Source organism: Fulmarus glacialis, unplaced genomic scaffold (assembly GCF_000690835.1).
Source record: "Fulmarus glacialis isolate BGI_N327 unplaced genomic scaffold, ASM69083v1 scaffold4886, whole genome shotgun sequence".
NCBI lineage: Eukaryota > Metazoa > Chordata > Aves > Procellariiformes > Procellariidae > Fulmarus > Fulmarus glacialis.
In genome coordinates this window covers 5,726-17,871 of record NW_009218598.1, presented here as the reverse complement: position 1 = coordinate 17,871, position 12,146 = coordinate 5,726, and the positions used below count along the sequence as shown (strand labels likewise).

Below are 12,146 nucleotides of genomic sequence, written 5' to 3'. Positions count from 1 at the left end.
GGGGGGGGGGGGTTGTGGGTTTTTTGTTTGTGGGGGGGTGTTTTTTGTTTTGTTGTTGTTGTTATTTCCCCCCCTTCCTTGAAAAGAAGCTGATGTCTGATTTCTAGGCTGGTCTGAGTGTCTTCAAATGTCTTGGAAGTGACCTAGCAGAATGGAACCAGCAGAGGTACAGTAAAATTATGTCAGGATTACTAACTCAGTCTGTTTATTTGCATAAACATTCTTGCCTAATTTGAAAGCTAAGGAGTCAAGTTTTTTACTTGAGATCTTTCCGTTGTAACCAGCCGTACGTGCTGGCCCTCAGCTTAGTGAGGAGCAAGTTTTGGAACTAGCTTTTATTCATTGACATGAAATTTAGAAAGAGAAGCTTCTCCCTGATCTTCTGGAAGTTTCATTTATTGCCTTTATTTTGGCTGTCAGCACACTTTCTCAGCTTCGTGTAATCCCAGTAATTGGCCTGGAATAGTTTTCAGTGTTTCTAATGATCCTCTGTTGAATGGTATCTCTTTGAAAGATACAACATCTGTCTATTCAGAGTTTGTTTCCAATGAGCATATCTTTGTATGTCAGTCTGTGGTTTTCAGATATTAATTTTTTGCTTATGATTACTTAAAATTATCCAAATACCTTGAAAATCTTAGGATACCCATGTGGTTAGAATAAATAATTGGTGTTCTGCTGCGATTCTGTTCTTTATATTAGTTTGATTTACCCCCCACTCCCCAGCCCCCTTGTGAAGCCTTAATTTTTCCCAGCAAATAGTTCACACTATCCTCTCTGCCCAACTCTAGATTGTCACGATTCTAACTCCATTGACAAATGGAAACTATAGGAAAAACTACCCCAGTTATGACTCCCTAAAAAAAGTTTTTATTCATTTCATGGCATTATTTTTTCCCTTCAGCTGTTTTTTTTCCTCAATTTAAGTTCATGATGGGGTAAAAGACTTAAAATAGCTTTTGCTGCTCCTGCAGTAAAATGAAATATTACATTATTAAATGTGTTTATATTTTGTGCTTGAAATCTTGAGGGCAGTAGGTATGAAATTATATGCCACAATAATTTCCTTTCAGCATCATCATTAATATATAATTACATTCACGAAATTAAATTGCAAATTGAGAAAAAACATTTGCTTCTCTAATTGTAAAGATAGTGCTGATATCTACTCTAGTATGTGAGCAGCAACAGCCATTTTTGAAAATCCTTTATGATCATTTCCAACTTCACTACTTCTGTGCTACTGCTGGTAAATAGCTAAAAGGTGCTTTAGAATTTTGTAGTGGTTTTTTTTTTTTTTCCCCTGTTTAATCTCTAATCTGTGTTGTTTTTTTGGGGAAAAGTTAAGCAAAAAGAACTGTTATCCACAGATAGATGGAGCCTTGAAGTCTTAGAGCCTTGAATAGTACAAGGCTATAATTGGTTTAGAATTTCAAACTGATGGTGAATGAATCCTTAAGGTAGTTAGGGATCACCCTCCTTAATATAGGATTTTTTGGTTTTTTTTTTTTTTTTTTTAAGAGATGGAGCAATGATGAGATACAGTCAAAAAATAGGGAAGAGTGGGATGGAGCATACAGTGCTGTGGGCAGTGCTGTCTGACTTGGAGAAGAATGCTGCTGCTGTTGTAGGAAATCTCTGCTGCTAGAGACCAAGGATTTTCCTTGCATGATACCCAACAATGGTTTGAAAGCATTTCAAAGACACTGGTTCTTATGGATTAATAAGTACAATAGGTTCGTTGTGCTTCCTTGATAACCAAAAAAGGGAAGACCTTAAGAACGGTTTGTTTTCTTATGTTGGAAAAACACAGGGTGCAGAATATTTAATAGCTTTGCAGCTACACTCCATGTTTTCTTGAGTTGTATATTAAATGGCCTATTGTTGCCTTTATAAACTGTTTCATTTTATGCAACTGAGTTTAAGCCAAATCAAAATTCTTTTGTGTTACAGCATGATTGAAATATGTGGACTATCTCTCCCTCTTTTTCCTGTGGGATAAGGCATAGCAATGCATGCTGCAAGAAGGAATTGATTTCATCTGTATCATAATACCAAAAAGATTGGGGTTTTGGTTTTGTCTAAGGAGACAGTCAAGAACAGGGCATGCTTTGATTTGTTTTGAAAATGTCAAGCGTAAGTAAGAGTTTCAGAGTCAATACATTTTTTTTTTAATTATTCCTTATTTATGCTACAAATCATTAGCTTTTGTGCCAAAAAAAACGAAGAATGGCAGCTGATTAGAGTGGAGAGCAAAGCATGTTTTGCTCCAGTCGTACCAAGCGGTCAGCCTTGTGCTGTAATGTGCAACAGCAGAGCAATTGAAGGACATCCCTGTGGGTTAGCAGCAGTACAAATTGAGCTTGTGTGTGGATATACTTGTCATTAGTAAAGCTCAAGATAGTTTATTCTGTTTTTCTGGTTAACTCTCCGTTTCCCTTGCTACTTACGTACTTTCTCTGTGGTAGTACATATTTTTTCTGTTTAAAGCATAGGTTAGTTTTGACTCTTAATGAAGTCTAGTCTTGACAGTACTAAAACAAATCTTTGAGAGATAGCATACAATTATTCATCCACCCCAAAAACCGAAACGACATGATGGTGGATCTCTTGCGACATAGGTAGCCTGGACTTCTCACCAGTTTTTGAGTCTCACCCTTGAGCCCCCTTACTGTTTTTTCTGTGTGGCTGATGTTACCTGACTCATAGAGCGTAGCACTGTAAGCTCAATGAGAGCTTGTGGATGTGTTTTGATGAGAAGACACCTGAGCCAGTTAACAGCTTCTTGTTGAAAGGGGGAATTTCAGCAAGCTGATTCAGACCTTCAAGTGGCAGAAAATGAACCAAGCAAAGCCAGTGACTGCCACTTCAGTGGCAGGAGGCAATTAGGTTTCCTTTGCTGCTCTCACCGAATTGCACCCCGAGAAGAGAAGCCTGGAAGTCTACAATGATGATTTGTGTGAGCTGGACCCCTTCTGGAGAGGCAACACTCTCTGGACTTGCTGTGTAAAAAAGCTCTGCCATGTGCTCTAGCACTTTTTAATCAAACTACAGAAAATTGCTTTGGTTTCACCATTCAAGGTTCCAAATTGCATGTCATGTGATTCAGTATGCAATAACCTGACTTTTGGGTGAAGATTAAAAAAAAAAAAAAAAGCTGGCTATTTTTATTTTACCTTCCAAATCAGCAGGTTTGGTACTACTATGTATAACATTCCCTCTCCTTGAGGACTATTAAAACCTTTCACTTGTAAGGTTACATTCAGCTATGAAATATGTGTGCTTACAAAGTTTTAGTGATTTGTTCTGTGCTTGCTGTTAGAGCAGTGGTCAGGATGAGAAAGAAGTTTGGGATGTTGAAATGCCTGCCAAATGATTAATTTTTTTCAAAAGTAAGATTAATTTTATCTTGTTGAGCTCTTAAATATATCTTTAAAGTAGAAATGAAACTTGAAAGGTTAACTTTGGGAGGAAAAAACTTTTTTTCATTAAAATGCAAAAAAGTCTATTGACTGGAATCTAAGATAGTTTGTTTTTAGTGGTGGTTTTTTTTTTTCCTTTCTCCCCTGTTCAAATTATGGCTTGATTGGATTAATTGCTAATTTTGTAGTTGCTTCAGAAGAGACATATCAATTGTCTTTAGAATTGTCAAGACACTTACAAACACTTAAAATGCTTTCTTACAAACAAGTTTTTCTGCTTCAAGTGGTTAATCGGGACATTTGCTTTGGTAAAGAGCAGCTGGATTTGTTGATTCTATCTGTACACAAATATAAGGTTTCTTTTCTAAATGAAGGGAACCTCAGAAGCTGAGACTGCTTACTGCTTTCAGTTTACACTTCAGACTTGCTCCGCTCACTTTGTGCATAAAATACTAAGCATGCAGTTTATTGGAGAAACAGTAAGGTATACCTTAGTTTTGCTTTTTTGACAGCTCTTAGCACCTTCATTTGAATGAATAAAGGTAAGTGATTGCTCTTCAAAACATTTAGTGTTTTGTAACACTTTGATTAAAGTGTGTCCTAATTGCCTAGGAAATTTTGAGAATTTATTTTTGTGAACAATGTGTAGCAGATTCCTTAGCATGTGGTTTAGTTCATGTAGTTAGAAGTAGAAAGGGAGGGTGTAGGCATGAAGACATTAACAAATAGGTCTAACTACCTGGACTGGAGCTTGAAGGGGCTTTTTTGCAAGAGAAGTACTATTGTGAAACTTAACTCTCAGAACTTCCAGGCCTGGACACCACATTTTAGCGGCAATGTTTTCCTTTAGTCTGGTGAAGGGGAGCTAAGGTACGCTCCCAGGGGGGTGATTCATATTTCAAGGGGAAAGGAATGTTGAGCAAGTTGCAGTTTTCCGATACAAACTTTGAGTTAATGTGACCAAATTAAACTTAAGGACTCTGTGTTGCTGTATTTTGGGAAGTCTATATGTGCTGTTGTGATTATTGTTATTTGCTGTATTTTCTTGAAGGGCAAGTAATCACTGCAACTGAGCTGCTTTGGACTTGCTGGTGAAGCCTAAGAAATAAATGGGGAGTCCTGTAAACGAGAGATAGAGGAGTTAGAGCAGTTGTAGAGTTCAAATATACAAAAAGGCTGTTTGGGGGACTCACTTCAAGCATATAGGAAGAGACTATTAGAGACATTTCACAGCCTTTCTAATCACACAGAAACAACTAAAATGTCTTTCCAGAAATCTTCTGTTGTTGTCATGTTATCGTTCTGTGTTTGTTCTTCAGATGCTGTTGTTTTCCTGCCTAGGAAGAAGATTAAATTCTTGTTTAAAAGTAGAAAAGGTCCTTTTTGGGGAGAGGAGAATTTAAAAATCTTCTTGTGTTTCTTACACAGAATATAAAAACAGATAAGGAAGAAAATCCAGATTTTATACTTTTAGGAGACTGCCTTAAAAAAGAAAAAAAAAAACAACAGAACTGGAAATGTTTTTGGATTGAAGAGAAAGAAGCAGATGTGCCCTCCCTTTCTGTGCCTGATTCTCTTAATAAACACTCTAGAAAAGACTTTCGTCTCTGGTCTTTGTCAGTTAATTGTGCTTAAGTGTAAAACAGTTTATGGATCCATCTAAAATGCCATGCCAAAAACCTGGGAATGTTCCATTTCAGTTTGATATGATTTAGTTGAGACAACCAAATCTGTGTCATTGTATATTCATACTGAGTTAAAACTGTAGAGAGAAATGTTAATTCAACAGACTTCCAAAAATAAGTAATTCTGAGTAATTTAGTATTATAAGTGTGTTATTAGTTTGGTAGTTTCAAGCAAATTTAATTAAAAAAAAAAAAAAGACAGTGAAGAACTTAGTCCTCCGAAAAGAGTTGACTAAGTGCCTGTTTTTCTATTTAGTTTTAATTTTGTCTGTACTTCCATAGTTAAAATTTAATGTCGGCTATCTAGCTACAATCAAACCCCTTCCTATGTTGGGAATTTTGAAACATTTTATAGAAGCAATAAGAAGTTGACATTCTAATAAATTATAAATTAAAAAATATTCCAATTTTTACTTTAACATCTTCATCTGCTTACTGAGTCTTGGTTTAATGTTACTTCAACAGCTAATTCTCAGTGTGTAACTGTCATAGTTTTTACTGAAATGGTAATAGATCCTTAACTAAGATAGTTCAACAGCTTTCTAGCAAATGTCTATGAAATGCCAGTTGTGTGCATTTGAAAATTAAAAAATGCATAAGCCCTTGTTAAAAGTTTAAAAAGTGTGCCAGTGGGTTCTTGAAAGTCATTGAGTGACTTGGATGGGCATCCCATTAAGTTAATTTTTCACTTCATTTGAACAGTTTTAGGTTTTTATCTTTCTTAAATTGCTCCTTTTCAAATTATCTGCACTTCAAAAGAAGTCAAAGAGCTTTGGTTAACAAAAATTTCGTCCCTCTCCTGCCTTACTGTGCTGGATTAATTTGCTCGTTTAGGGAAAAAAATCTTGTTTCCAAATTAGGCTTAAGTTCTCCCGTTTGTTTGGTCTTACGATTTTTGCTTAAATATTATTGCAGGAGGAAATGTGGTCTCAGGATGGGATGGTGGGACAGAGAAAGAACGTTCTAGCTTTTGGCTCCTTGTGACTTACTCGGGAGAAAGGAATTGAAGTCATAGATTTAATCTGCACCCGCATTTTGGAAGCCATTTTTTGTCATTTGTTCTTCATGTTGTCTTTTTAATTACATAGCATATGATTCCGTTTTAATAACACGTTGCTCTTGAATCATACCATTAAGTGCGTGTGTTTCATTTACAGGATTTTGCATGGGGTTTTTTTTTGTGGTTCCATGGGCTGCATCGTTACATGGGGAGGGAAGCTGTCTGCAGGGCAAACATAGTGACAGTGCAGAAAGAAGCAGCTTCTCAGAAAGGGAGTTCTGGGTGTATTTATGTAAGGATAGAGTTTCAAACTCCCCTCAAGTAGCAATGGTGATTCAAGTAGTGTTGTTAAGTTACATTGTCAGACAGATTATCTTAAAGCAGACTTCTTGGCTTTTTAATACTGGTTTTGATATCAACTGTTCCATAGGGAATGGACAGAGCTTTAGCAAAAATGATATACAGCTAGCCCATCAGACAAAGGCTCTCAAGGCCAGAACACACACAGAAGTGTGTGTTGGGATGCTGACAAATTTCTGTCTTTATGTGGCATTGTTTTCAGAAACTTGTGAAATGAGAGGGCTGTTTGCAGCAATGAGGGCTGGTTGGTATTTGCAGTGCTTTGGGAGTTGACCAATTCTCTTCAAAATTGAAAGCTCGTCTGATTTAATTTGATTGTGCATGCAGTGTCATTCCTCTACTTGGAACTGTGTAGATCTGGCTTTTGCCAAATTGTATGTGATCAGGATAGGCTGTAGACCTCAGAAATGGGCTTTGAAACCTCTCAATAAAGGTATTTGACAGCAGAGTGCATGCAAGGGGTGTCTTGGTCTCTGATCACCTGACATGATTTAGTTTTATAGAAAGTCAACTCTTCTTTAGAGGGGGTTAATACCATTGACTTTATTTTCTGTTATATATCTATGCTGCTCCACTTCAAAAAAAAAAAAAAAAAAAAAAGTATCTAATGCCAATAAAACATCCTCCAGAAATAAGTATAAACCTAAAGCTGCCAATTGCTGAAACTGAGATTGGAAGCTGGTTGTTGATTTGAATTGCCGAACAGATGAGGATGATTGTTTTTTTTATTGGAAATCTGTCAGTAGCTATCATTACTAGAAATCTGTGGCTTTTGTAATCCTGTTTCATTTTACTATTGGATTAATTTCAGTTCTCTATCTCAGTCCTAATATATTATGATATGAATTTCTGAGAAAATAAGAAAAAAATCAACGCAAAACCACTTTTTTGCCCATTTAAAAAAATCCGTGCAATTATTTCATTGATATAGGGACCAAACACTGGTATTGGGGGCTAGCACTCAACATGGCAAGAGAGATGCCTTATACTAACTATCCTTGTGATTAATCTGCTATATTTGGTTGAATTATGAGAGGCTTAGAACTGCATTTTTCAGAGCCTTGTTGACTTGGCATTAAATTTTCAAAGATTGTCCATGTTGAAATTGGTGTGTCTGCTTATAGCTTCATTTTGCCAAACAGACTAAGTATACCCAGTCCATTTCTGTCTGGTGTTTTCTGTTTTTTAGCTTCTGGTGACTCTAGTAGGTGAAAGATGGTGAAGTGGGAAGAGGAACATAATTCATAATTTTTTTTTTTTTTTCTTATCAGCACTAATACAATGTTGCCTTTATCCTTACTTTATCTCTAGATTTTTCTAGTTAGAAACTACTGTGGAAAGAGAACATCTACTTCCTTAATTCATTGGGGGGGGGAGGAAATCTGAGTCAGAGGTCTGCTTCCTGCAGATAGAAGCTAATGAACCCATGTTGAAATCAAATTGTAGCTTTATAGACTTCTGTTGTAGGTTTTTTGCTGTTTGTTTGTTTGTTTTTTCCCTGCAGACATTGTGGAGCATGCAAAACCAATTGTCTTCCACTTTCTGGCATATGTTATCATTTAGTTCTCCATTTATATACCAGGAGGAAGAACCCGAGTCCTCCAACTTGGAAAACTAAGTTAGAGCAGTGTTAGATTTGAGCTCTTCAGATCTGAGATTCCAAGAAACCAGTGTTGTTTTTCCCTTGCTCTTGAGTTATGTGGAGATGTGGCTTGCATCAGACTGGGTGGAATTAGTTCTCCAGTGTTTGCTCTGATACCCAGCCATTAAGTATCCCTCAGTAAAGAGATGGGGAACTGCTTAAATTAAGAATCCCTCCAGGCTCAGCTGCAGGAGTTTGAAGTGTGTTATCTAGTGCTGCAACACATTTGAAAACCCAGGTGCATGTTGGCTTAAAATTGACTTGTCTCTGCTACCAGAATTTGAATTTTAGATGTTTTAATCAAGCCATCTCTGACTTAGTGTCTTGGTTTCTTCTCATAGTTTCCTTGGCCATAGAGTGTGACATCTTTGAAGGACAGTGTTTCATCCTGTTCTGACAGATTTCTTTGACTGCCGCAATATGTCTCCATTGTCTGAGGAAGACGACGTCCATCTGTTTTATTATATATCAACTGTTAAGACTTGCATGTAACAAAAGTGGTATTAGAGGCTTCAAAGTTTGCTGCTGAGGAAGGCTACGACTATGCAATTCTGGAAGCAAAAAGCAGGAAACTTTGAATTGGGATTGCCGGAATTGAATCCTGACTATCTGCATCAGCTCAGTGTTTCACTGATTTTCACTTGGCTGGAAGTGACAGATCATTAAAGAGAAAAAGTGATGCCTTTTCTGTATGTGAATAGTTGGCTGGAAAGTGGTATCATCAGAGAAATGGCTTCTTTAGTCCTAGATTCAGTCAGAATCCCAATGGTCAAGCTAGAGGTGCATCTCCTAGCTATTCAGTTTTTCGAGTGGCAGGAGCCTCATTCCAGGGCTGCACTTGAATAGTGTAAAATCTGACCAGGCTTAATTTCAGCTGCCAGCCACAGTGAAGCCTTGACTTGCATCTTGGGGGACACGACAGAATGTGTTTCTACAGATTTCACTTCTGCAAAACTAGCTTCCCACTCGCTCCTTATGAAAAAACCCTTTCAAGGTTTGGGTTGATGCACCTTTAGGGATGATACATCTTGCTGTAGCAAAAGGAGGTACCCAGAACATACTGTGATGCCCTTTCCAGCTTCCTTTCCTTTGAGAAGTGTGATACAGATGGTTCTCTTTTGGGATGGGAAACCCTTTCTGGTGGCTCAAGAGAAAAATCTTTTTGTGTTTTTTCATAAGCTGCCTTCATTTTAAGTTGAATCTCTGACGCTCACGGTTTAAAGAGAGGTTTCTGAACAAACAACTCTCCTGCAGAGACTGTTGTTGTTGTGGGGTAGTGGTTTCTGGGACTGTCAGTCTAGAATTATCTTGATCCCATTCCACTAGTTTTAAGAATTCGTCATTGGATTTGATGGAAAAATACACCTATTCCTGGCAAGTGCAGGGCTATTGCTAGTGTATCTGTAGAAATCTTTGATGTCTTTGACAAGAAAAGAATGGTATCTGAAGTGTTATCTAGAGCTGATGGATTATTTCCACTCCTACCCACCTGCCCTGCCCCCTGCCATGGCTCTGGAGTCACTGCTTGTATGATGGACTCTGAAGTCAGAACACTGGTAATGGTGTGGGAACAATGCTTTGAGTCACCTGTGATGTAGCTGAACCTCTACACTATCAGGTTATTCAGCAGTAGCCAGAGCTGTTGAATTGTGCCGTCTATATGTACGTTTACTTCCTCCTTTTCTTACCCTCTTGGTAATGATCCTGTGATCATGCTCCACTGAGACTCCATAGTTGAGTAGCAGTTAGAGTAATGCAGGGAGTGCTCACCTCTGTTTATTTGTGCTGAGCACTAAGATGGGGAGGAGGTTGTGAACACCTATTCTTATGTATGTTAAAAAAAAAAAAAAAGTTCAAGAACAGGTGTCTGTTCACCTGTATGAATGTTTATGCAGGCTGCTTGCTTTGAAGAATTTGGTCTTGCTGACTCTACGGCTTTAGAGTTAGTTTATGGGTTGAAGTGAACAGTGGTGAGATGCTGCAACTTGGATGGTGATTACAGCATACAGCAATGGCTTTAATAAAACAGGCTTTTATGTAAACTGGACAGGATGCAACCCTCTGTTCTAAGGGACTGCAGCAACTTTGGCCCGGTGAAATTGTCTTGTCTGCTTTTCGTGAGACCTTTTTTATGGTTATATATGGAACATAGTTTTTCAACCAATAATTTGTTAAAAGTTTCTATTTTGTTTTAATTGTGTAGGACGCCTGATGATCTCTCAAGGCAAATTGTGGCCCTGCAGCAAAGGGAGCTTGAGCTGAAAGAGCAGAACTCTACCATCACGAACAGGTAAGTGATACTGATAGTGGATGCTGGTAGCAAGACACTGCTATATTAAAGCTTGTAAAAGGAAAACAAGGACTGCAAACTGAGAGTATGGCTCTTTAGATTTCCTTGCTGTTCCATGGAGCCTTCTATGCTATCTTCTATTCTTTCCCATGCTGATGAAGAGTTTTTTGCTCACTTAAATCCTTGCAGGAAGAAAAAGATGAAGAACTGTGGGCAGATGCGGTGAAGAGTTTATCCAGCTTTATTTTATGAGCTAAAGTGTTTGCAAGGGAAAGTGAGCTGCTTTCCCAGACCATCTCATCTGGAAAGGGAATGTCACAGCAAAATGTGCAAAGTAGTCATCTGAGTATAGGAAAGGGAGTAAGAGCCCTGAGGACTGTGATTTGACTACTTAGAAGACCAGTTTGTATAGATGGTGGTGGAAAAGTATGTTTGCAGTTTTGGTGGCAAAGTACTGCTAGGCTTTGGGAGGAGCAGTCTGTTTATAGAATGAGATATGTATTTGAAACCAGAGGGTGTTTAAGCCTTTGCCCTGGTGTGGGAGTGAATGTCTAATCAGGGAAATGAATTTGTCTGCCAGAACTTAACTTTCCAGATTGCATTGGTTACACATAGGATTTCTTAACGTGGTTCCGTAGCATGCCGGAAAGCGCTTCTCATCCTCAGTGCACATATTCTTGCTTCTCACACTGTTTTATTTCCTCACATTAGGAACCCATTGTCTGTTCTTGTTAAAAACAATACCTCTATCTTTCAAAAAGGCTCTTGGACTGTTTGCCTTGCATTGTTAGCTGACTTGTGTAAGCAACAGAAGTGTGGAGAATTTCAACCTTCGGTGTAAACATGTTGAATGTAAAGCTTTCAAATACTCTCTAACTGAGCACTGGGCAAGCACTCTTAGTTCGCCTTGGGCTGCATTTGCTAATATGTCTCCTGAGGTATGTGGTAGATTTTGGTTCAAGAGATGATTGTGTTCTGGGCTCTGCCTTACTAATGATGGGCAGGATTCAAGCTGGGTGTTAAAAGCTTCGTATGTGTTGCTGCTGTTAACGAAACTATTCAGTCAGTTGTAAAATTGTTAGCCAACTATAGATTCCCATGAGTGCAGCTGGCCAAATTGAAAAAAATCTCACCAATATAAAAAAGACATTTCATATATTAAAAATAAACCAAGCAAACCCTCAAACCCACAATTGATCAAATGATCAAATAAAAGAATTGTGGTAATGTTTGAGTTATTAACTTTTTTTTTCTTTTCCAGGCTGCTTCTCACAGCCTGTCAGGGAAATGCTTTTTCTAAGTTTATTAATGGCCAAGGGGAATCATCTGTTGAAAAAGCAGCCTTTTGGTACTGCCTGTTCATGCTGGATGTAATTGTGCCAGTTTAGTTTAAAAATAAAAACATGGTTAAGGTTACTTTTTGATTTTGAGTGAAATGGGCTGTAAAGCTGCTTAAATTAAAATTCTAACATTTTCTTGATGCAATGCTGCATGTCATTTCCAAAACTGATAATTTTGGCTTTCTTCTGTCACATACCTTATTCTGTCTTAAAATGTAGGCAATAAGATACATTTTTAAAAACCTTTCATTACAAATGATTTGAAAGTTCCCAGGAGGTCTTGAGTCTTTGGAAATAAAACCTTGTTACGGAAGCAAATCTAATTTTCTCTTTTCTCTGAATGACATCCAGATTTAAGTGATGGTCTTCTCTTTTATGTGTTTCATAATAGTGTTCAGAATGGTCTG

The 12,146-nt window shown here is 37.8% G+C and overlaps 1 protein-coding gene across 1 annotated transcript in view; it reads left to right on the top strand.

The window, feature by feature from the left end:
* Nucleotides 1-10,399, top strand: part of MAD1L1 (MAD1 mitotic arrest deficient-like 1 (yeast)) — a gene marked incomplete at its 3' end in the record, with an annotated part of 39,684 nt that extends 29,285 nt beyond the window's left edge. Inside the window, exon 9 of the mRNA XM_009580073.1 lies at nt 10,313-10,399. Within this exon, the coding sequence (XP_009578368.1) occupies nt 10,313-10,399 (87 nt within the window). The remainder of the gene's footprint in view (nt 1-10,312) is intronic.
* Between the last annotated feature and the right edge of the window lie 1,747 nt (nt 10,400-12,146).